At 55.9% G+C, this 24,691-nt stretch overlaps 1 protein-coding gene across 1 annotated transcript in view; it reads left to right on the forward strand.

Annotated features, from left to right (window-relative positions):
* The first annotated feature begins 1,707 nt into the window (after positions 1 to 1,707).
* Positions 1,708 to 24,691, forward strand: part of LAMA5 (laminin subunit alpha 5) — a 48,646-nt gene continuing 25,662 nt past the window's right edge. Inside the window, exons 1-11 of the mRNA XM_084776726.1 lie at positions 1,708 to 2,097; positions 5,941 to 6,093; positions 18,150 to 18,267; positions 18,895 to 19,013; positions 19,095 to 19,265; positions 19,378 to 19,475; positions 23,620 to 23,735; positions 23,845 to 23,963; positions 24,060 to 24,150; positions 24,305 to 24,439; positions 24,595 to 24,657. Coding sequence (XP_084632852.1) covers positions 1,789 to 2,097; positions 5,941 to 6,093; positions 18,150 to 18,267; positions 18,895 to 19,013; positions 19,095 to 19,265; positions 19,378 to 19,475; positions 23,620 to 23,735; positions 23,845 to 23,963; positions 24,060 to 24,150; positions 24,305 to 24,439; positions 24,595 to 24,657 — 1,492 coding nt within the window. The 5' untranslated portion in view covers positions 1,708 to 1,788. The remainder of the gene's footprint in view (positions 2,098 to 5,940; positions 6,094 to 18,149; positions 18,268 to 18,894; positions 19,014 to 19,094; positions 19,266 to 19,377; positions 19,476 to 23,619; positions 23,736 to 23,844; positions 23,964 to 24,059; positions 24,151 to 24,304; positions 24,440 to 24,594; positions 24,658 to 24,691) is intronic.

The raw sequence follows: 24,691 nt of genomic DNA on the forward strand, positions 1-24,691 counted from the left end.
TTAAGAAATTCACATGAAGCCGGGCATGGTGGCCCACGCCTTTAATCCCAGCACTCGGGAGGCAGAGACAGGCGGATCGCTGTGAGTTCGAGGCCAGCCTGGTATACAAAGCAAGTCTAGGACAGCCAAGGCTACACAGAGAAACCTTGTCTCAAAAAACCAAAAAAAAAAAAAAAAAAGAAAGAAAGAAAGAAAGAAAGAAAGAAAGAAATTCACATGAAAGACAGTAGGCTATCAAGCCTGGTGGTCAGACTCTTTAGCACTTTTATTTTTCAGCCTCAGGCTATTAGGACCACCAGGTGCCAAAGGAGATAGAGGCCAGAACAGCTTCCTGATGGGCATGGTGGACTTCTGGGTAGTAGTAGGGTGGGGCCAGCCATCTGGGAACCTGCTACTGCCCCAGCTGTGCCTCAACACGGGGTCATAAATCAGCTTCTGAGCCTACTCTACTGAATTCCAGATTCCTCCCTGTCTCCCGCCCTCCCTGGAGCCAGCCCCTCCCCCACACCAAGCCTTTGCGGCAGAGGAAGCGGCTGCCTTGCCCTCCCCCAGGTGGAACACTAATAGTGAGGTTATAGAGGAATTCTAGGGTGGGACACTGGAAGAGCCCAGGGAGGGCAGCTTGTCTTGACCTCACCTTTTCAACCATACACAGGGGTCCTCCCAGCCCCTTGGGGTTTAAGATTTGGGGGCAACCAGGAGGATGTGGAGGGTGGTGCGACCTTTCCTAACAACTACCGGCCAGGACAAGACGGCCAGTGCCCAGTGCATCAGGAACTCACTCGGACCCTTGGGATTATCCAGAGGGCCCAGCAAGGCGGGAGTCCTACCAGCAGTGTAGGTGCAGCGCCTTGTTAGCCTGGCTCGCAGACTAGGGGGAGCTGCTAGCCCTGCTGCTGTGTCCAAGGGGAGGTGGTCCAGTGGCTGTGGCTGAAGCAGGAATGAGGTACACTATTAGCTTAGCTTCTAGTACCTTCAATGTTAGCAACATGGACTCGGAGCCAGGTAGGTCTCTGCAGCCCACTGTACCCCAGAAACACAGGAGCTAAAGTCACGGGCTTGCTTAAGAGCTTCCCAAGGAGCCTACCAGACTGGCCAATCAGCATCCTTGGAAATGCCCCATGGGTGGGCAACCTGCGTCAGTTCAATTGCTCCGGTACTGATCCCCTATTGCAGAGGATTTTAAAGTCCAATAGGGGTAGACAGGGCTAAATCTGACCTAAGCAGGGGTTCTCCTCCCGACCACTTGCCAAACATATCCCCACCAATAGCTACACACGGCTACAAACACCCAACAGGGAAGGAAGATTGTTTTACTCTCGCCTGAGGGCTAGGGCAACGGGGAGGCGCCAGGTGGCTGAGACCTGTTTGAAGTTAGGGAAACAAAAAGGAGAGCCGCTGGGCGGGTAGAGGCAGGCCTGGCATGCTGGGGTCCGGAGCATCCAGGGAAAAGCAAGGGGTCTCCCTAGGGACAGAAGCCAGGACCTAGGGAAGAGAGGAAAGGCTCGGTAGCGTCAAGTTCCCACGGCCTGGCCCGGGGCCAGCAGGTGCCCCTTCGAGGACGCTGGTCGAGTCGGGGTCCGAAGGGTTAAGGTCCCCAGGCCGCCCCCTCGTTTGTGCCCTCCCCCAACCCCCTCCCCGGGGCACAAGACTCGGGCGCCAGGGCGGGCCTGGGCGGGGCCTGACGTCCTCCGACAGGCGGGGCCAGCCGGGCCGGCCGCTCCAAACTAGACTTGCCGGGTTCCTACGGCGCGCGCTGTCCGTAGAGCCGCTGCCCTCAGCAGGAAGATGGCGAAGCCCGGAGGGTGGCTCTGCGCGGGGAGCGCACCGCGCGCATGTGGCCCCCGGAGCCCCGTGCCCCTACGCCTACTGCTGCTGGCTGGGCTGGCGCTGCTGGGCGAGGCGCGGACTCCCGGGGGCGATGGCTTCAGCCTGCACCCGCCCTACTTCAACCTGGCCGAGGGCGCTCGCATCACCGCGTCTGCGACCTGCGGAGAGGAGGCCCCGACGCGCAGCGCCTCACGCCCCACCGAGGACCTCTACTGTAAGCTGGTTGGAGGTCCGGTGGCCGGCGGAGATCCCAACCAGACTATCCAGGTGAGCGCGGGGCGAAGGAGTCGGTTACCCTATCCTGTAATGAACCCAGTTGACTCCTAGGCTCCCTGTGCTGGGGAGATCCTAAGTACGGACTTTCCCACCAGCGCTCCCTGGTCCTATGTTTTGGTGGCTTATGAGAGAGCCCCCAACGCGGTCACCGAAACTCGTGCAGAAACTGCACGTGCCTCTGGAAGAGCCAATGAAGTGTCGCAGACCAAGGGCCCCAGGGACCGATGAAGCTCGGGTTGGGGGAGGGACCTAGATGGGGGTGGTGGTGGAGGTATCTAAACAGAGGGGGAACCGGTGATCTGTCCCCGGCAGCCGAAAGTCCGGGATCCCTGCGTAGGCGGGACTTGGCCTGGGTGCCCGCTGACTGTGAGGAGGGGGCGGGAGCTCCTTCTTCCCCCGGGACAGGCTGGAACCTGTTGGTCTCCCGGATGGGGACGGAACGAGCGCGGAAGCCGCGTCGGGCGCCCTTTCTCCTGGTGTTGGTTCTCTCACTGTCCCAGCCAAAGAGTTGAAGCTTCTGTAACTGGGATCTGGGAACTTCGGCGGGAGGTGGGAGAAAGCGGGCAAGCCAAGTTTTAACTGAGTAGGAACACCTGTAGGCCATCAGGGGGCAGCCCCCTGCCAGCAGGTGCTCGGTCCTTTGGCCTCAGTCTCCTGGGAGATGGAGTCTGTGCTAGTAGACTCTCCCGAGGCCTGCCCTTCAGGCTGAGCCTGCCGGTGCGCTAAAAAGTCCCGCGGCAGGACCCCTGCCTCATGTTGGGGAGTTAGGAGAGTCGCGAGCCATAAGGGCCTAGTGACTTTAGCTACCTCCTGTAGGGACCTGCCTCCACCTTCCTCGGAGGAGGCTGGTGGGGGGCGGGGGAGTAGCAGAAAATGGCGGAGAAAGAGATGAGAAGTGAAGGAATTTAGTGCTGTTGCTCACTGCTTACCTGGCCGCCGCCCTCCTTGCCTGCCCACTCAGCCCTTCCTTGGGCCTCAGGTGGGGAGGAGGGAGCTGAGCAGGGCCAGCCTCCCCCGTGGGGGCGTGTGTCTGGGAGTATGAACAGGTGTGGGCGGTCAGAGGTTGACTCGGAGGCAGGGGAACCGTGGCCTGGAAAGCTTTATCGGTCAGAGTAGGGTCCATCTGAGGGGAGCAGTTGAAGTGGGGTGTCCCGTGGCCTGTGGTCCCCTGTATGTGGTGTCAGGAAGCTGGGTCTGGGGAGAGGACCCAGTAGGGATCTTCCGATTTGACCCGGAGGGTCTGCCTGCGCTCCCAAGGCCCTCTTCTCTGCTTACACAGTAGTTGTTTTTCCCTGGGAAGGGAACTCAAGTCCTTTTCCACATCCGAGACAATGGTCCCTGCGCTGCCAGTGCACAGGCCTTCTCCGAGGGTCACTGCTCAGATAGTTCTGTCTCTTGACAACCTCGCTACATGGTAAAGGTCCAGCCAGGTCATCAGAGGTCACTGATCCCCTCTGCCGCACCTCCTTGGTGAGAAGGTAAAAGGAGCAGCTGTTTCCCCAAAGGCCGGTTATCACAGGGGTCAGGCCCAAGGACCATTTATTTATTTGTTTGTTTATTTATTTATTTATTCATTTATTTATTTTTCTTGGTTTTTTTGAGACAGGGTTTCTCTGTGTTAGCCTTGGCCTTTGTGGACTCTTTGTAGACCAGGCTGGCCTCGAACTCACAGGGATCTGCCTGGCTCTGGCGTGCTCCACCACGCCCAGCCAGGGACCCCTTATGTCGATAGAAGAGGGACTGGGCATCTGTGGTAGGAGCCTGAGCAACCTCCAGGCAAGGTGGAGTGTGGATTGGCACTCCCGTCCTCCCAGCATAAGGCGGGCATCAGAGGGAACTCTGCTGGCCTCCACTTAGGCAATTGGTGACTCATTGGAAGGGAAAGTCCTAATCAGCCTATGTTTCCTAGTTCTGTTCCTGGCAGGACCCTCTGCAGGGAGGGGGATGGAGGGGGTGGGAGACTGAAGGAAGCCTGTTTTCCAGCCCTCTGCTGTGAGCCAGAGGTCAGTGGGGGAAATCCAGGCTGGCAAGGGTGCTTGTGGCTTGGTGCTCCGTGAACGGCTGGTTGGAGATTCTCAGAGGCCTAGCTTGCAGCCTTGAGCCTGGACCCGACTTCTGGGGCCACTGATCATGTTCCGTGGGGTCTGGACCACAAGAAGCCTCGCTAGGAGGCACGCCCACCTCACCCTGCTTGGCATCCATGGGGCAGGTCCCTGCCCTGCTGCATCCCGTGGCTCTGTGAGCAGAGGATGGACACACAGGCGGCAATCATCATTTAGGCCTGACAGAGTGGCCCGCTTAGGTCCTCTGTGCAGCAGCTGAGGGTGGCGGAGCAAGGAAGGGCCAAAGAGCTCTCAGGGCCCCAGGAGATAGAGACAGGCAGATAGGTTGGTGTGATGGGAGAAACATGGCAGGCAGTGCCTGGCAGGGGGCAGGCCAACTGCCCTGGTGGCCCAGAACAATGCCCACAGGCTGACGTTTAAACCAAGATCAGAACAGCAAGCGCCAAGGCCTCTGCGGGCTGCCGAGCAGGCGGGTGCTATCCAGATGTTAACACCTGGGTCCTGGGAGCCACAGACAACCCTAGGACACAGCAAGGCAGCAGCCTGGACCTACCTGGACTTCCAGGGAGGCAAAGCCTACTGTGTTCAAGGGGTTGAGGGGAGAGGAGGCAAAGCCTACTGTGTGCAAGCGGGGGTGCTGGAGGCACTGTTGCCGCTTAGACGTCCTAATCGTGGCAGGGGTCTCCCATACTCCAGCTTCTTTGGAAAGAAGTTCTGTGCCACACCCTCAGTCTGGGAGGAATGGGGCCACTTTCTGGGCCACAGTCAGTGTCAAGTCTCCAGGATGCTTTCCCTGGGGAGTACAGGGGGTGAGGGCTCTCCTGGCCGGGATCCATAGCCCCGCTCCACCCTCACCAGGCAGGTGGGTGACTGGAGCAGCTGCCAGGCCCTGTGTGTGATCTGCTCCTGGTAGTGGCATCTCCAACAGTACAACGTTACCCCTACAGATGGGGACACTGAGGTTCCAGGGTGCATTGATGTGGCTTTATCCCAGAACTCAGAAATGACACTTGGGAGCCCCAGGCTTCTCCTGCCACTGCCCACTTGTTAGAATATTTGCATTCTAGGTGCCACGCCACCCTTGCACGCATGTGCGCGCGCGCGCGCGCGCGCATACACACACACACACACACACACACACACAAGCTTCAAACAGCTTAACTCTTTGGGGACCCAATCTAGGAGGTACTGGACATGCTGGGGTGGGGCCTCAAGGCACAGACTGGGAGTTGGGGCGATATCTGACTGCCTCGCGAACCCTCTTCCCCAGAGGGTCCCTATTCCTGACACCTCTACCTTTCTTACTTTTTCGTCCCCTTCCCCCCCCCCCCCCCCCCCCCGCCATCCCATACTTTGTTTTGTTTGTTTTTCTTTGGTTTTTCAAGACAAGGTTTCTCTGTGTAGCCCTGGCTGACCTGGACTCAATTTGTAGACCAGGCTGGCCTCGAACTCACAGCGATCCGCCTGCCTCTGCCTCCCGAGTGCTGAGATTAAAGGCGTGCGCCTCCATCCCATACTTTCAACTCCTGGTAGGGTTCCTTGCAGTGACCAGCAGAGCATGCTCCCTTTATCCTCAAGGCCTCTGAGCCTTGCCTTGTCTTGTCTCACCTGAAGCAAATGTCTGTCCCCTCAAACACTGGTTTTCCTGTAAGGTTTCCTCAGTTGATCTAATAACTGAAGAATTGAGGCTCTGAAGGTGTGACACGCAGGGTTCACAGGGCACCATGGGAGCTTCGCCCTTCTGGGTCATCTGGCTACCTTCTTCCTACAGGGCCAATACTGCGACATCTGTACCGCTGCCAACAGCAACAAGGCCCACCCTGTGAGCAACGCCATCGATGGCACAGAACGCTGGTGGCAGAGCCCACCCCTGTCCCGTGGCCTGGAATACAATGAGGTCAACGTCACACTGGACCTGGGCCAGGTAGGGGTCATTTCTGTCTGTGTGGCTCTAGCCCCAAAGCTTGCCTTGGACACAAAACAATGGGACTGGTGAGGGTCACCCTTGGGGAGACAGCCCTGGGCAGGGCTGCCGGGAGCAGGGTCAGGACAGGCAAAGGCTTAGTGGTGGGCATCTTTGGTCTCTAATGTCCCTGGTTATACATGGAAAGTGGGCACTGAATGGGACGCACCAAAGGCCACGGCAGAATAGGCAGGGAAGAAGTGCTGTGTTTGGGGGGCGTGGCCAGCCAACCTGTTTTAGGGCCCCTGGTGCCCTAAAGCAGAGGTGCCCTCGTGTTTACTCTGAGGAATTCCTGGTGGAGCCGGGAGGGGCACAGGAATGTGGAGGAAGCCTGGTTGAAATGGACATTCCTAAGATACCTGTGCTCTGGTGACCACCTTCCGGTCAGGGATCGGTGGCTGGACCCAGCTCTGACCCCTCATAAGCCTCCAGCAGCCTCCTGTTCAGGCAGGAGGGTAGGGTAAGGCTGTTTCTCAGTGGTGAGAGGCCATGGTGAACAGGGCCTGTTCTGGGGACTCTGGTGTCACTCCAGGACTGGGTGGCACTCACATAGCCGTGTCTTAGTCCATTGGGATCCTGCCTTGTGGGAGTGGTGGCCAAATTGAGGCTCTCCCTGGGACCAGGGTAAGGGTGTGTGGGTGAGGCTGGGCTGGGGCAGGCCGCCGGGTTGATCCTACAGATTTGCCATTTTGCCAGTCCAGAGGCTTGTGTCCTGCCACCACACAGCTGGCCTCTCTCTGCTCCTTTCGGGGCCCGTGTGCCTGCTGCAACCTGAAGTCGGGGAGGATGAGAGGTGAGGCAGAGGGAGGTGGGTCTCCGCAGCCAGGCTGCAAGGGACAGGCCTGCAAGGCAGGTCCCTGCTTCCCGGCCTGGTAGGCACTGGACAGGCAGCTGGAGTCTCCACAGGTGGTCTCGAACTTCAGGGGAACCCAGTTCACATCTGTGTTCCGAGCCGGGCGGTGGTGGTGCACACCTTTAATCCCCGCAGAGGCAGGTGGATCTCTTGAGTTCTGGGCCAGCCTGGTCTACAGAATGAGTTCCAGGACAGCCAGGGCTACACAGAGAATCCCTGTTTCGAAAAAGCCAGACTGAAACACAGCTGTGCTCCAGCAGCCAGTGTGGAAGAGGGAACAGGAGGAGGCGGCTGCCTTTGTGCTGTCTGGTCTGGTCTGGTCTTGACCTGCTCCATTCCTGTCTCCCAGCTTTCCACTGTCTGGATTCCTGTGCCCTAGAGCCTAAAGGCAGGGAGGTCTCTGGAGGCCCCTGAACCTAAAGCCACTTTCTTCTCTGGCACAGCAGTGGGGTACCCACAGGAAGGTGTGTATGTGTGTGTGTGTGTGTGTGTGTGTGTGTGTGTGTAAACTGTCACTTGCTAGAGGTAGCAAGAATGTACTTATGGTCTCCTTCCTCCCAGTCTTGCCTGGCTGGGCCTAAGGAGGCAGGGGTGAGGTAGTGCTGGGGAGAGGGGCCCTATCTCCATGGCAACCCCAGATTGCCTACAGAGCAGGTGGGCACTATGCCCAAGTGCTCCGTGGGAGGGGATGACAAAAGTATGGCCTCTGCTACCTCCAGGGCCCAGAGCCATTTTCACATCTGTCCTTTGGGCCTTGGGTTGTTCAAGCTGGGAGAGAGCTCCATGCAGGCACACGTCTTGTCTCCCTCAGCCTCAGTTTTACCAGATGCAAAATGATGCAGGGGAAAGGAAGGCTTCCCAGCTACATTTGAGAAGAGGAGGCCCTTCTCTCTTGTCCACTACGGCTCCTGTCACTGCTGTCCCAGTGGCTGCTAGCCATGGTAGGGGTGGCAAGCTCTGGGACAGGGGCAGGCGGACTGACTCCACTTCTTCCTGGGTTCTGTGCTGCGAGCCTGGGAGGTCCTCCAAGGCACTAGCCCTGGGCTGGGGCTCCTTCAGGAAGCATCAGGAAGCGCCTGGCCAGCCGCCTTTGTTCTGGTGAAAGCGGATGCCCTGGGAAGGGGGTGGGGGTGGCTGGCAGGGAGCCCTACAGGCTGGGGAGGGCAGGCCGGGCTGCCCTGGATCTCATGCTGTGGTGTGTGGGTCCAGAGCTAACCCTGGGCTTGGAGGGCTGGTCCCGGTGACACCTGTCTGAGAGCAGCCCAAACACCTGGCAGGAAACCTAGGAGGGACCAGGCACTTAATGAAGCTTGAGAGAGCATTCTTTCTGTTGGGGGGAGGGTCCCTGGGAAGAGGTTCCAGCTGAGGACAAGAGGAGGTTTCCTGAATCCCAGCCTGACTTGCCAGGGCCTGCAAGGGGGGCTCTTATATATCTCCAGTGTCTGCTGGAAGTTTCTGGGGCCCCGTAGTCAGGTGGCTGCTGCCATCTTCTTTTCCGACTCAGACCCTGTGCCAGGGAACCAGGCTCAGGTTCTGGCAGCCCCCAGCAGGCAAGGATGAGCTGGCAGGCCCCGGCCTGTGTCCTTTCTCCGACACTCATCTGAAAACAGGGCTATTGGCTACAGTTCCTCTTTACCTGTGGTATCAGCTGCCCTTCCCAGGCCAGCTCAGAGGGGGGAGGCCTTTAGTCTCCATCCTGACAGGGCCTTTGTTATCTCCTGCTAGTGCGCAGGCTGCTCAGGTCCCAGTCCCCAGAGGCCCTGAGCGGCAGCACACACTGGAGGTGCCAGGCTACGGGCAAAGAAGGGGTACTCAGGATGAGGGCCGAGCTGGTTAAAGTTGAGTAAGGCCAAGGCGAGGGGCCCGTGCCCCAGGGATGGCTGGATGACACGGGCCTTGTCCTCTGCCCTAAGCCGTCTTCTGTGTCTGGGAGAAGAACACGTCACGGCACCTGCCATGGCATGGTGGCACGTTGACTGCTTGTCAGATGTCCTGCAGGCCTGCCCTGCCTTACTTCTCTCAGGCTGGCAGGGTTGGGCTCTGTGGATAGGCCTGCTGGTCTCAGCTGCTAGTGGTCATCAGGACGAAGCTTCTGGCATGGCTTCCTGGGCCCGGCTGGGCACACAGCCACATGGCCAATGTCCTGAGACCAGTTGGGTTGTCCAGAGAAGAGGCAGGAAGTATAGTTGTGGCCAGGCTTAAGTTACAAGTTACAGGGTCCAGAGGCCAGGACAGGTGCAGGGTAGTGCCAGCCTGGCCCCTTTAGCTGGACTCTCGGGTAGGAGAGAGTCCTGCAGGTGGGTCCTCAGGCCACCTTCCTTCCCTCAGGGGCTTGCTTCCTGCTCAGGGATATAGTCTCTGAGTACCACTCCCCTCCCTCCAAACCCCTCTCCCTCCTCCTAGGTCACTTTCTCTCTCCCCCCCCTCTCCCCTTCCCCTTCCTTCCTCCTCCCTCACACCCAGCCCCTTGGCTACCACGTTGCTGGCACACAGCAGCCACGCACTGTGTCTCTCTCGTGCTACTCTGTTACTCTGAACAGAAGGATGCACGACACCCCCTCTGACCTCCTTAACCCCCCCCCCTGCTGCCCCCGCCCCCGCCCCAATGCCCTGGCAGCCCCCAAAAGCTTCCTGTTTTCTGTGGTTTTAAACAAACTCCACTGTGCTGGCCTCTTACTCCTGCTGTACCTCTCAGTGAAGACTAAACTGTTTGGGTTTTGGCCGTGGGGGGTCCTTTTGGGATCAACTCTACTTCCTCTGATCTACTAGGTGACCTTCTGGCCTGACCTGGCTTATCTGGGGGGAGGGGGCAGCGCAGAGAGCTCTGGGCTCTCTGTGTTCAGGGTCCCTGAGCCCATCCCAGGAACCCCTGTTGCTAGGCAGGGACCCCCTAGTTGACAACCTCCTGTCCCCTCCAGGACCAGTCACCTCTGCCTGTTTTTACAGTCTTTCTACGGTGCTTAGGACACATGTGGGGCCCAGGCAGCTGTCTGTTTTGGGTGTATACCACAGTTTCTGGTTTTTTTTTTTGTAGTGTTTATGAGATAGCATCTCATGTAGTGCAGGCTGGCCTTCAACATGCTCAGTAGCTGAGGATGACCTTGAACTCCTCCTTGGTAAGATCACAAGTCATGTGATGCCCCGCTGTCTTCTGTCCTGTGGTTTCACTGACTCTCACCGTCTGTCCAGGCTGGCATACATGCTAATAAACAGCCACTCCATCACTGAGCTGCACCCTGTCTCTTGGGAAGGAGTCCACACACGGCCTGTTTCTGGATTCCCTGGTCTGTTGACAGCATGGCTCTGCCTGTTTACCCAGCTGTTAGCCTGAATGGTTGCTGTCATGGCTGTGCCATTGCAGCCCCTTCTGGTGGCAACAGATCTCTAGGTGACGTGGAGGAGGACAGAGAGACTGAGGGCTGACTGGACAACTCAAGGTCCTCCAGGTGCCCTGGAGCTTGATCTGAAGGGAGGGGTCAGGGCATTAGCCGGACGCCCGGGGCTAGGAAGGGCTTCCTGCCTCCACCCAGCATCGCCTGGGACCCAGGCCTGTCCCCAGGCCTTCTTCCTGCAGGCCCCAGCTGAGTCACAGGCCACCCGCTGAGTCACTCCACTAGAGGGGTGGGTTGGTCCCCTCAGTCCCAGAACGTGTGTCACAGCCACCTATACCCAGCATGGGTCTCCTCTAGTCCCCAGATGGGCCAGGGCGGAACTAGGCTATAGACTCAGGACAGAACGCTGGTCCTTCCCTGGAGGTGCCTGGTACAGCCTACCTCTTGGTGAAGTGATATCTGCGGCTAGGAAGCTGCCAGCCAGGAGGCTTACCTTCTACATGACCACATCCCTGGACCTGGGAGGCCTCACCAGCTCCCCTCTCATCCTCACATTTGTGAAGTCCAGACCCAAGATCAACCCCACTTGGCTTTTTGTTTTACATTTAATGTGCATTGGTATTTTGCCTGCCTGCATGTCACTGTGAGGGGGTCAGATCTTGGAGTTGCAGTTGTGAGCTGCCATGTGGGTGCTGGGATTTGAACCAGGGTCCTCCTCCTCTGGAAGAACAACCACTGTTATTCCAGGCGGCTCTGCCTATCCAGGAGGCAGGCATCATCTTCCAGCTGGGGCTCTGGAACCTTCATATCAGCACGGAGTTGTCATGTCTGACCCTTCTCTGTGTGCCTTCCCCCACTGTCCCTAGGGAGAAGTGGCTTCATAGATCCAGGTGGTCCCTTGAACCTGGAGCCTGCCCTAAACCCCCACCCTGCTGGCCAGCCTGGTTCATGGGACTCTTGCCAGTTTGGGGGCATAACCCCTCGTTTGGAGTCTTGGCCTTGTGAGATCTGGCTGGGCAGGGGGTAAGGGGGACATGGTGGCCAAGAGCCTGGCCCCGGCTGCTGCCCTGGAGACGTGCCTGCCCCAAAATAGCAAGTATTTTAAAAATAACCAGCGGCTTTTGTTTGCTTTTTGCTTTAAAAGACATTTTTTTTTCCCTCTGCAAAGAGCTTTGCAGCAGCAGAAAGGTCAGGCTGCCTTGGCAGCTGAGAGGAGCAGGCGTGGCGGGGGAAGGGCTGAAGCCAGGGGTCTGTGCCCGTCCCGGGTCATACCACGGGCATTGCTGTCGTCCTGGGAGCAGGGACCAGGTTGGAGACAGATGGGAGGAGGTAGAACACAGTGTCTGCAGCCAGCAAGCTCTTGAGGACAGCTTCGCAGGCTACTCTGTGACAGAGGCTTAGCTCAGCAGGTAGAAGGTGGGGTGGATATGTGCGGCCCATCCCAGCACAGGCCTAGAAGCTTCCGTGCGCCCTTACTCTGCCCGTCAGCAGGTTGGAATCAGTATTTGTAAAAGTGCTGTCAGCTGGGAAAAATGCAGGGCCAGCTGACTGGGGAAGGCCAGAGCCTCCAGCAAGGGTGCAAGCCTGGGGTCGGGCCCAGGGAAAGGCGGGGGTGGGCCCCAGGGACTCATGAGGGCCAGGAGGCTGCCAGCTCCCAGGATCAGCCAGTGTTCACGTCTGTTATGCGTAGGTTTCTCCTTTGCTGTCCTTGGCCGGTCTTCTTCACGAGGGTCCCTCTGTCATTATGCACTTTCCCAGGCTCACTGGACCTTCAGTTTAGGGCCACAGGACCCGAGAGGTTCGGGCATGAGGTGGGATGTAAGGTTGTCCCTGAAGAGGCTAGAATCCCTCCTCCAGCTGGGTGGGGTAGCTCCCTGCCCTTCCCCCGTAGGGAAGTGGACAATGACCTCAGAACTGGCAGCCAGTGAATAGGCCTGTGCCCGTATTCTGAGAGAGAGGCTGTGCTTGTCTCCAGCATTTTATTCCCACAAGGACAGCTCAGACTGCGTCTGGGGTCCTGGTGCACTGCCTGCCTGGCGGCTGGGTCTCTTTCAGTCTCCCACCACCTCTCCGCCCCCCACCCCCACCCCGACAAGGTTTCTCTGAGTAGCCCCAGCTGTCCTGGAACTACTAGCTGCGTAGACCTGGCTGGCAGTGAATTCAGAGAGCCACCTGCCTCTGCCTCCTGAGGGCTGGGATTAAAGGCTTGCAGCAAGACCGAGCGATGGGTTCTCAACGGAAGACTTGCCTCCCTCAGATTGGCTCTTGGGGCATTTTCTTGACTAATGACTGATGTGGAAGGACCCAGCCCACAGTGGGCAGCACTGGCCCTATGCAGGTGGGCCTGCGTAATTCAAGAAAGGTAGCTGAGCAGACCAAGGGGAGCAAGCCAGGAAGCAGCGTTGCTTTCTGCTTCAGTTTCTGCTTTGGCTTCCTTCTGTGTAAGATGAAGTAAATCCTCTCCTCCCCACGCTGCTTTCTGTTAGTTTTTACCAGAACAGCAGGAAGCAAGCTAACAGAAGTGGGCATTGCCTTCACGTCCTGACCGTGGGGCTCATGGCTGTGATGAGCTCTTGGGAGACCTTTGAGGATAAGAACACAGATGCAGACAGTGGAGGCCTGGCTTGGGGAATTTCAGAGGGAAGTTAGAGAGCCCTTCAGCCATTCTGTTGGCAACATTTGTATGATACGGATACTTTGAATTAAGAATCTGTGGATCGCTGTGAGTTCGAGGCCAGCCTGGTCTACAAAGCAAGTCTAGGACACCCAAGGCTACACAGAGAAACCCTGTCTCGAAGAACCAAAAGGAGGAGGAGGAGGAAGAATCATCATCATCATCATCTGTGGTTCCGGTTAGCTCTGGTTAACAAGGAACCAGCCCTTCCTGGTACAATTGATGCTCATTGGTGGGAGCTGGGAAATTGGCCACGATTTTTCTAGAAGAGATCAGCATAGTCGAGGTGAGGTCTTCTGAGAAGTACCGTCTCAGGGTCAACACACAGCTGCTGTGGTCCATGAGGTCAAGGCTTTTTCTTAAGCCAACTTGATAACTTGTAAGCGTTTCCCACATGGTTACGGTTTGGTGACACGAGAGCGGCAGGATTGAAAGGGGGGGAGGTCATGGAGAGAAACAGACGCATGGCACAGGGAGAGGCCATTGGTGAAGGTACAGCCTCAGTTGCAGAGGTCGTGAAGAAAGGCTGGAAAGGAAAGACAGTAGGTTAACAGTGGTGGTGTGTGCTTCAGGTTGACAAGGGGTCAGCGTGTTGTTAGTGTTTGTCATGTTGACGCAAACCTGCACATATCTAGAATGAGAGAATCTGTGTGACTCACCTCCATCAGGCTGGCCCGTGGGCATGTTGCTGTGGCATTTTCTTGTTAATGATTGATGGTGGGAAAGCCTAGCCCACTTTGGTGGTGCCCCTCGTGGGCAGGTGGGCCTGAACTATTTAAGAAAGGTAGCTGAGGCTGCTGGAGAGATGGCTCAGCGCTTAAAAAAGCACTTGTCTGCTCTTCCAGAGGCCCTGAGTTCAATTCCCAGCAACCGCGTGGTGGCTCACAACCATCTGTACTGGGATCTGACACCCTCTTCTCTGGCCTGCTGGTGTGCATGCAGATAGAGCACTCATACATAAAATAAATAAATCCTTTATTAAAGAAAAAGAAAAGAAAGGTAGCTGAGCACTTGAGGAGGGAAGCAAGCCGCTGAAAGAGCAGCATTCCCCATGACCTCTGCCTCTGTCCCTGCCTCGAGTCTGTGTTTATCCCAACGACAGACAGCCAACAAACACAACATAGCCGGTATACTAGAGGTTCCCCGCCCTTCCCCACGGGCTCCTACCGACTTGGTGTCAGACTCTAAGCCTGGTGACTTCCAGCTGCTATTGGTAAGAAACTGGGGCAGCAGATAGCCCCCGTTGCAGGCTAGGTCCAGCCTGCTCACACCGTGGCCTCCTTAGTTCCAGTGTTTGGAACAGATCCCAGCCCGGACAATGGCTTCTCCCCTTTGCTGTTCACCTCTCTCCAGTCTCCAAGCCTTGTGGGGGTGCGTCCTTCTCAGATTTCAGACTTGTGGACAGGCTGTGGAAACCATTTCCTCTTCTTCCTCAGCACAGGAGAAGCCAAGCCTGCAGTGGGTGCTGTTGGGTTGCCCTAGACGCATATAGGGAGAGGGTGCGAGGCTGGTCTGCCAGCAACGTGGGCTAAGCTGGGGTTGTGGGCAGCGGCTGGTGCTGCCCAAGTGAATGAGGAGTGGCTTTTCTTTTTTTTTTTAGGGAGGGGTGGGGATGGGGGGGGGACGCGGGAAGCTGTTCCTTAGCTGTCCTGTACTTGCTTTGTAGACCCGGCTGTCCTGGAACTCACAGCAATCCGCCTGCCTCTGCCTCCCGAATGCTATGATTAAAGGCGTACGCCATCACATCCGGCTGGTTTCGTATATTCTTGACAAGTGCTCTAAGGCCGCTGTGCCAGGCAGATCAGCAGGGACAAGTTGCCCGCCCAATGCCTTCATCTCAAGCGCTTCATTCCTGACAGGTTCCAGACATTCTCAACACAGATGAGAGAGAAACTTCCTGCTTCATCTTACTGATGTAGTTTGTATACACCCCATACTGCAGGTGACTTGTGGGCAGAAATAAGATTGGCGGTGACAGTGTAGTTGGGGTGTCTCAGGTGCGGGATGAGTCAGGTGGTATGATGGGGTCGGGCAGGGCAGTGGACAGGAGCTTCAGTCTATGAAGGGTGGATGGCACTTAGTTGGTCCACAGGAGGCTTTCCCGAGGAGTCGTGTGACAGCTTGTTATGTAGTTAGTGCTGGGAGGGCAAGGCTGGACTGGTTAGGCGGTGGAGGAGCTCCATTAAGCCCTGAGGCTTAGAGTGAACAATTCTAGCACTATTCAAAAATCCAAAGTTCAGACTACGCTCTGGACTCAAGGCAGTATCTTCGGGAGGCAGAGGCAGGCGGACCGCTGCGAGTTTGAGGCCAGCCTGGTCTACAAAGTGAGTCCAGGACAGCAAAGGCTACACAGAGAAACCCTGTCTCAAAAAACCAAAAAGAGAGAGAGAGGTTATTTTTCTATTTTTTTGGTTTTTTGAGACAGGGTTTCTCTGTGTGGCCTTGGCTGTCCTGGACTCACTTTGTAGACCAGGCTGGCCTCGAACTCGCAGCAATCCACCAGCCTCTGCCTCCTGAGTGCTGGGATTAAAGGCGTGTGCCACCACACCTGACTTGAGAGAAGTTATTTTCAATATAAAATGACATTACCATTCATTTTTAAGTTTTACTTTCTCTCTTTCTCCCTCTCTCCCTCTCTCCAAAGTCTCACTCTATACCTCTAGCTGTTTTGGAACTCATTATGTAGACCAGGCTGTCCTCAAACTTACAGAGATCCGCCTGTCTCTGCCTCCCAAGTGCTAGGGTTAAAGGTGTGTGTCGCGACATCCTTACTTTAAAAGGAGAGAATGGAACCAAAGCCAAAGGACAAACATTAAATCTTGTAGGTGTGTGCTCATTATTTGGGGCGTACAGTGGCACCATCTGAGCTCTGCCGGGCACATAGCCCCATCCAGTGGCTTGCTGCTGCAGACCACACGGCTTTCCTGGGGCTGACACCTCTTGGTGCCTGCAGCTTTTATTTGCAGATCTTCAAGTCCCCAGCGTCACCGATATCCAGGTCTTTCCTGTAGCGTAGGCTTCATCTGGAACCTGACTGCTACAATCGTGTTGCCTCGCAGGCTTTTCACAGAAGTTTTGGTAAAAGCCTTGTGACCCCACAACTCTTGTATTCTCTGCCCCAGCAAGCCCCCTATCATGTAGATGATGTCAAGTTCTGTCACCAAGCCTGAGCAATGGGTGGCCCTGGTACGTGGCTTTAGTTGCCTGACACTGAGGATGTGCCCCTAGGGAGCCTTCTGCCAGTAGGCAGCAGCATTCTTTGTAAAGCCTTTCAGGAGAATTTGCAGTTTCACACTGTGGAGCCTGATGGAGTCACCTCACTTCGTCCAAGGCCCTCAGGGGCCTCTCTTATTTTCCAAGTGCTAAATATGTAACTTCTAATTTAAAATTTACTAATCTCTTTAATTAAACAAGTTGCTTTTCTGGTATACTGTACACTTTTCACACCTCTGCTTCATTTTTTTTTTTAAGGTTTATTTATTATGTATACAGTGCTCTGCCTGCATATACACCCGCAGGCCAGAAGAGGGCATCAGATCACATTATAGATGGTTGTGAGCCAACATGTGGTTGCTGGGAATTGAACTCATGACCTCTGGAAGAGCAGTCAGTGCTCTTAACCCTCTGAGCCATCTCTCCATACCCTTTGCTTCATTATTTTTTTTTCTTCCTGATTCTGGTTGTAAACCTGACCAAAAGCAACCAGCAATAACCATGACAGAGCCTGAATGCTGTGCTGTCTTTGAAATTCACTCCACAACATTAATTAGTTCATTGCTTTTGAATTTAGCCTCACTCATATCTTTAGGGCACAGACAAAGTATAGACAGATTCCTTGCCAGAATGTAACACAAATGACCCCCAGTCTAAGTTTCAATGGGATAACTGTTCTAGTCTGAAACCTCATGTTTGTGCCACATACATGCCTGGTGCCCGTGGAAACCAGAAGAGGGCATGGAGTCTCCTGGAATGGAGTTACAAACTTGTGAGTTTCCATGTGGGTGCTGGGAATCAAAGATGGGTTCTCTGGAAGAGTGGTTAGCACCCTTAATTGCTAAACCATCCCTCAAGCCCCGTCTACATTTCTCTATTGTTGTTGCTATGTACGTGTGTGTGTAGGCATGCATGCCATGGTACATCACACATGGAGGTTATGTGGTTATGTGCATTGATGTGCATGTGTGTGTTTGTGTAAGCATGCATGTCATGGTACACACGTGGAGGTTAACTGCACGTGCACGTGTATGTATGTGTGTGTGTGTGTGCGCGCGTGCGCGTGCACGCCATGGTACACGTGTGGAGGTCGGGTTCTGGAGAGGAGAGTCAGGTTGTCATGTGGGAAGCGCTTTATGCATGGAGCATCTCCTCGCTGGCCTCACTGAACGTATTTCTCCTGGGTCTTTTCCACTTGCATCAGAATAGCCAGCAAACTCCACCTCCAGCTTCTAGGCTTTTCACACCTACACTTCCCATGTCTCCCACATTCCTCTTCCCCCCCAGGTCCAGAGTCTGAGGACTGTGTGATAAGGTTTGGTGACAACAGTGGCCCAACAACTTTGGTATCAGATTTTTTTTTTTTCCTTCTTCTCTGAGACAGGGTTTCTCTGTGTAACAGACCTGGCTGTCCTAGAACTCACTCTATAGACCGTTAGGCTCGAACTCAGGGATCTGCCTGCCTCTGCCTCCTGAGTGCTGGGAATTAAGGGTGTGCGCCACCATGCCCGGTGGTATCCCGTTTCTTTATAAATAGCTTGTGCTTTGCCGTGCTCATAATACCTAAGTGAAACAAAGGACAAAGGCATGTTTTATTTTATTTTGGCTCATGGCTTCAGGAGGTTTCCGTCTGTCTTGGCAGGGTAGGTGTGGGAGAGCGGCTGAGTTCATGGTGTCAGGAGCATGCTGGCAAAGGCTGTTCATGTCACAGCAGACAGAAACTGGGTGGCCAAGGCTCCTAGTAGCCCACTTCCTCCAGCTAGGCCCCACCTCCTAAAGGTTCCACACTTGCCAAAATGGTGAGCCTGTTGGGGAAGTCATTTCAGACTCAGACCTAAAGAGCTCGTGACAGACAGTTGCTCACCTGCTGTACCTCACCCCGGGGAGGACGGGAAGGGCACACGGAGGGCCCAGTGCCTGACATGGCACCCGCTGTCCCCTACAGGTCTTCCACGTGGCCTATGTGCTCATCAAGTTTGCCAACTCACCGCGGCCTGACCTCTGGGTGTTGGAGCGGTCCACAGACTTCGGCCACACTTACCAGCCATGGCAGTTCTTTGCCTGTGAGTGTCCTGAGCTACGGGACTGGGGAGTCCCTGTGGTGGGGGCCAAGTCCTGCCCTTGTCATAGGCTCTTTGTGGCTCATCACCGCCAGCGGCAGCATTGGATGCGGCTGGTGTTGCACTGGTAACAAAGCAGCCCTGGCAGCTGTGGGCTTACCTCCTGCCAGCTTTACTGCCTGTGGTAGGGAGAGCTGGAGTCACGGGCCACCCTGACCAGTCAAGCTGGCGGGGTGAGGGTGCTCTGATAAGATAGGTCTGGTGACATAACCCCCCCTGCCCCCCGCCCCCCAGCTCCCTGGCTGAGAGCAGGGGAGAGATGGTTGTAGACTATCCCTGGGAAGAGGTTAAGGAACATTTGTTCTCTGGCACGTCCCAGGGAGAGAGCATCCTGGGCAATGGGGTAGTGAAGGTCCTACAGTCCAGCCTGGCCTGGCTGCCTGCAGCAAGGGCTTCACCCTGGCCCAGGGTTTTGCCCTCTCTTCAGTAATCCCCGCTGGTTCCTAGGATGTGGGACAGCAAGCCTGTGTTTCAGCGCGTGCAGGGGAGCACAGGGGTACCAGGTTGGGGCCCAGGATGGGTGTGTATTTCTGGTAGCCACTGCCCTCACATTTTCGTCACTTCCTGCAGCCTCCAAGAGGGATTGTTTGGAGCGGTTTGGACCTCGGACTCTAGACCGCATCACGCAGGATGATGATGTCATCTGCACCACAGAGTACTCTCGGATAGTGCCTCTGGAGAACGGCGAGGTGGGGGCTCACAGCTATGCTTGTCTGGGGGTGGTGGCTCCCTCAGGCCGAATTCGGCCTCACCTGCCATGCCATCTGCAGATCGTGGTGTCCTTGGTGAACAGGCGCCCTGGGGCCATGAACTTCTCCTACTCACCGCTACTTCGAGACTTCACCAAGGCCACCAACATCCGCTTGCGGTTCCTGCGAACCAACACACTACTGGGCCACCTTATGGGCAAGGCGCTTCGGGACCCCACCGTCACCCGCAGGGTGAGAGCCAGAAGGGGCTGGCAGAGCTGGTTTCTTGTAGGGGCTCTTGGGAGTCGGTAGGTGCAGGGGGCACCGGCAGGTGGCACCTGACTCTCAACACCCTCTGCTGCAGTACTATTACAGCATCAAAGACATCAGCATTGGCGGTCGCTGTGTCTGTCATGGCCACGCAGATGTCTGTGACGCTAAGGACCCCTCGGATCCTTTCAGGTGAGACCTTTGGCTGCCCTGTCTATCTTCCTCTACCTACCCGCCTGTCACAGCCCCGCCTTCCTGTCTCGGGTGGTGCTTTCTTCTGAATTCCACAGAGGTGGGGTTCAGACCCCAGGCGTCAATGATAGGTAGGATCCTTTGGCACAGACCTGTGTCCCTAAATAGATGTGTAGCGTTTGTCCAGGCAGCCCATGCCAGCTCCCCCAATCTTTCCCAGGGCACAACGACTCTCTGCTGCCTTCACCCTTGAGACCTTTGCCCCACAAAGGGCAAGGACAGGAGCAGCAAGTGTGTTCCCCATCTACTGTGCCCAGTGCTCGTGTAGCTAGGGCCAGCCAAGGGCTCTGAGCTCTTGTAAGTAGTGTGTGAGCCTGGCCCCGGCGCTCATGTAGCCAAGCTCCCGTGACCCACCCAGTGTCTACACCCAGCACCAGATGCCATCACACACTTTGTACCTGGGTCTAAATAGACCCCCCTGGTGGCCTAGTCCCCCAGTAAGCCCCCACTTTACTGTGCAGCAGCCACGCATTGAGCTCCTAACAGACAAGGCGCTGTGGGCATGAGCACACCCGCTCTGAGGCCCAGCACCCATGACTGTCCCACCTCCACCAGCCGCAAGTCAGAACAAAGCAGGGGCAGGACTGGATAGGGCTGGGTGGCAGAGCTGGCAGTGCCAGGCAGCCCATCCCGGCCCTCAGCCTTCCCTGGGGCACTCCCACAGGATGTTAGCCGCTGCCCTGCCACCTGCCACAGGCCAGACACAGGGATGAGAGCGCACACCCCCCCACCCCACCCCCACCCCCTCCACCCCACCCCACCCCCGTGACAAAGCAGCTCCCTCAGAGCAGCTTAAGGAAGTCTGGCTGGAGGCCTCAGGCAGGCTGTAAGCTGGGCCTTCTGGGGACACTTGTGAGAATGAGTCCCTGGCAGTGCAGCTCCAGGCGCTGCTAATTGCCCTGGGAAATTAAATGCCAAGTGGGAGTACAGCTCCCTGTGGCCAGAGATGGATGCAGCCTATTAGAAAACCAAATTAGCCCTAGGTGGGGCCCCAGAATCTGAGTCTGTGCTTACCTGCGGAGAGAGGCTCACCCGCTGGCTGCGCCTGTCTCGCATGCTCAGGCCTGAACTGAGTCCAGCCCTCCCTTCAGGGCATGAGGAGTGATGTATGCTGGCATTTTCCCCAGAGCCTCAGACTTCAACAAAATATTATCACTGAGCTCCATCATGCCATGGGTCTCAAGCCAGCCGGCACGTTCTTCCTGCACCATTCACCGCTCGCCACCTCGTTTCTAGAGAGGGGGGGAGGGTCTTCTTTGCCCCCTTTCCCAACACCCCCTCATCCTGTCACTCCCCCACCACTTATCCTTACCGTGGCTTTCTCCTCTGGTGAGGAAATTGTTTTGCATGCTAAGCAAGCGCTACACCGCGGGGCCCCACCCCATTGTTCTTTTGTTTTGCACACTCTTGTCTTGCCCTAACTCTGTGGTCCGGGCAGACTTGGACCTTCCTGCCTCAGCCTCCAGAGCAGCTGTGATACTGGCTGTCCCACCAGGCCTGGCAGCCCGTGCATTGTCTGAGGTTTACCTGGATCAATCAAACCCAGGTGTGAAGAGATACCCTGGGCCCCCCTGCCCCCCCCCACCATGTGACCTGGTCCTCAGCCCTACATTATCCCCACCTGAAACGTTTATTTGCTCTTTCTCCAGTGCTTCGGTCACCCTCTTGTTCCCAGTTTCCTGTTCTCATGGCCTCTTTCTTCCCTGGGACTCTGTTTCCTCCCCCCCCCCCCAAGTGTACCTCTCGGCCACTTAGTGGGTGGTTATCTGTCAGTCGCCTGTAGAAGATGGCTGCCCCATTCACACAGTTGGCTTTGACTCCTGTTGGATGGCTGCCTTTAGACCACCGGAGGAGTTCTTTACCAGGGTCCCTTGGGCTGTTGGAGGTGTTGCCATGTTTCCTGACCTGCACCTGTATGCCCTGTGGATCTAGTAGGATGTGTGTGGGGTGTCTCTTGGGCCTCTGCTCTCTGGTTCTGAGCTCTAAGAATGCGTGTGTCATTTTAACTGGGTGGCCATGGCCCTCCTTGCTCTCTTCTGTATGGGACCTGTCTGAGAACGCCTCATCTTTTCCGTTTACCTTCTCAGCCGCCTTTCCAGTAGCTTCTTCAGTTCCACTTTCCACTCAGGATTTCCCCATTGGCTGTGTCTGTTCTGTGATTTCCCTAGTCAGTTGAGAATCTTTAATTTCCTTTAAAAAATATTTTAAACTTTTTCTGTGAATGAAAATGTTTTGCGGGGCGTGGCGGCACCGCAGGAGTTTAACCCCAGAGGCAGGTGGATCTCTGTGAGTTCGAGGCCAGCCTGGTCTACAAAGTGAGTCCAGGACAGCCAAGGCTACATACAGAGAAACCCTATCTTTTTTTTTTTTTTTTTTTTAAAGATATATTTATTTATTAAGTATACAGTGCTCTGTCTGCATATATGTACACCTGCAGGCCAGAAAAGGGCATCAGATCACATTATAGATGGTTGTGAGCCACCATGTGGTTGCTGGGAATTGAACTCAGGACCTCTGGAAGAGCAGGCAGCACTCTTAACCACTGAGCCATCTCTCCAGCCCGAGAAACCCTATCTTGAAAAACCAAAAAAGAAAATGTTTTGCCTACATGTATGTGTGTGTACCACATGTGTGCCTTGTACTTGAGGAGGCCGGACAGAAGAGGGTGTCAGATCCATGTAGATGCTAGGAATCAAACCCTTGGAAAAGCAGCCAGTGCTCTTAACCACTGAGCCATCACTCCAGCTCCAGTCTTGGCTTTGAAAGCCTCACGAAGCTCCCAACCAAGATTAAAGGCGTGCCCCACTGCTCTTGGCTTGGGTTTTTAGATTTTAATTGCATTTTTTCAATTCTAGAAGTTCTAACTAGTCATTTTTCACATCTGCCTATTTTTAGATTCCTTTGTTTATAGTCATCTGAAGCATTCTTTTACAGTATTCACCAGATTGCTCTGTTAAGTGGAGTTGGACCGAAACCTGTTCAGTTTGGCATCTGCCGACCCCACTGTGCTGTTCCTTTGTAAGACCTCCTTGGGGGCTCTATCTGTGACTAGGGATAAGCCCCCAGGGTGGATTTGTAAGGACTTTTACCAGTTGGCCTCTTCCCTTATTAGCTCAGGGGGCCCCTTAACCATGTGTATGTAGATCATCCAAAAGTGAGGTGCCCACTGCAGACCCTCTGCTCTCTCAGCTGGGTTAGGCTCGATGCTTATCTGACGTGACAAGTGGTTTGTCCCTTCTTCCTCCACTGAGGCTGAGGGTTTCCCAAAGCCTTTGGACTGGGACTAGAAGCGGAGTTGACTCCCAAGGCCCTCTCGGGCGGGGGGGGGGTGTTGTGAGGACACCCCCTAATGAGGACCAGTGGGAGTAGAGCTTGACTGTTTGAGGCTCTGAGCTTCTTGCTTCTGGCTCAGGAAGCTCGTGCGCAGTTCTTTGAGCGGGTTGGCTGTGACCCTGCCACACGTTGGTAGAATGCAAGGAGGTGTTGGCTTATGCACAGCAGATGCTCCAGCCTTGTCCTCATCTCTAACCAGCTGTCCCCCTGCCCACTGGGACAGCCGGCGGGCCTCCAGCCTTTGGAAAGAGGAAGTAGTTCTTGGCCACTCGCCCCTGGGGAGGTGCCCTAGATATATGGGGGTGTCTGGCTGGCACAGGGTTTCACAGACTGAGTGAGATCCAGGTCTCTGGGAAACCGATGTGCCCCTCCATAGAACCGGATCAGGGTTTGGGCCTAGGCAGTGTTGGAAGGGCCAAGCCTGCACCTGTGCTAAGCTCCTAGGCCCCACCCCAACATCAGCACACACCCTTCTCCTAACCACTCCCCACATAAGGCTGTCACTGAGATCCCTCACCCCCTCTCCCTGTCTCCTTTATCCCTCTGGGCCTATTCTCTGAGACTCAAGCCATGTGCACAAACAGTGTGGTGGGAGCAGGGAATCTGGACCAAAGCTGACCGCATGGCAGCTGGGGAACTCTGGGGGAGAGGAGCCTGTGCCACACAGCAGGCCAGCGATGCCCAGAGACCACCTACCTCATCTCTAGCCCTCTGCTAGGGTGGGTCCTGAGTCCGCCATGTCCCTTCATAGGCTGCAGTGCGCCTGCCAACACAACACGTGTGGAGGCTCTTGTGACCGATGCTGTCCAGGCTTCAACCAGCAGCCGTGGAAGCCTGCCACCACCGATAGTGCCAATGAGTGTCAGTGTGAGTATCCTGCGGGAGTGTGTACCGCCGGCGCCCGTGGCTCATGGAGTATGTCCCAGGGGTTCCACAGCCATGGGAGGCACGCTAACCATTGGCCCTGACTCTGCAGCCTGCAACTGCCATGGCCACGCCCATGACTGTTACTATGACCCTGAGGTGGACCGGCGCAATGCCAGCCAGAACCAGGACAACATGTACCAGGGCGGAGGTGTCTGTCTCGATTGCCAGGTAGGCTAGGCTAGGTGTGTGTGTGCGTGTGTGTGCGTGTGTGCGTGTAATAGGGACCTGTCTGGACTTATCGAGCTCTGTGTTCTGTTTCCCCAGCACCACACCACAGGCATCAACTGTGAGCGCTGCCTGCCTGGCTTCTACCGTGCCCCTAACCAGCCACTGGACTCACCCCACACCTGTCGCCGTGAGTAGAGCAAGTGTTCCCAAGCCCATGGGAGAGGGTGTTGAGAAGTCTCAGTGTCACAGCTGCGGAATCTCCCAGACCTCCCACCTGAGGAGGCCAGGCCCCAGCTCCCTCCCTACATCCTGTGACTTTCTTATCTGTCACTGTCCCTCAGCCTGCGACTGTGAGTCGGACTTCACCGATGGGACGTGTGAAGACTTAACAGGCCGCTGCTACTGTAGGCCGAACTTCACAGGAGAGCAGTGTGCCGCCTGTGCCGATGGCTACACTGATTTCCCACACTGCTACCGTGAGGACCCCCTGGGAGCTCAGGGTGGGGGTTGGTGGGAAGGCCCAGGATCACTGCCTGAGGGGATCACAAGGCCTAGAAAGGATGGAGGACTGGGGCCCAGAGAGTTTGTCCAGCAGAGTTGGCTGACCTATGTGTGTAATTTACCCCCTCAGCTGTGACTTCATTTCCTCACAATGACACCAGAGAACAGTTATTACCTGCTGGACAGATCATCAGTAAGTACCCTAAGGTCATCAGGACCCACAGGAA

Source organism: Acomys minous (assembly GCF_964271855.1).
Source record: "Acomys minous genome assembly, chromosome: 3".
NCBI classification, from domain to species: Eukaryota; Metazoa; Chordata; class Mammalia; order Rodentia; family Muridae; genus Acomys; species Acomys minous.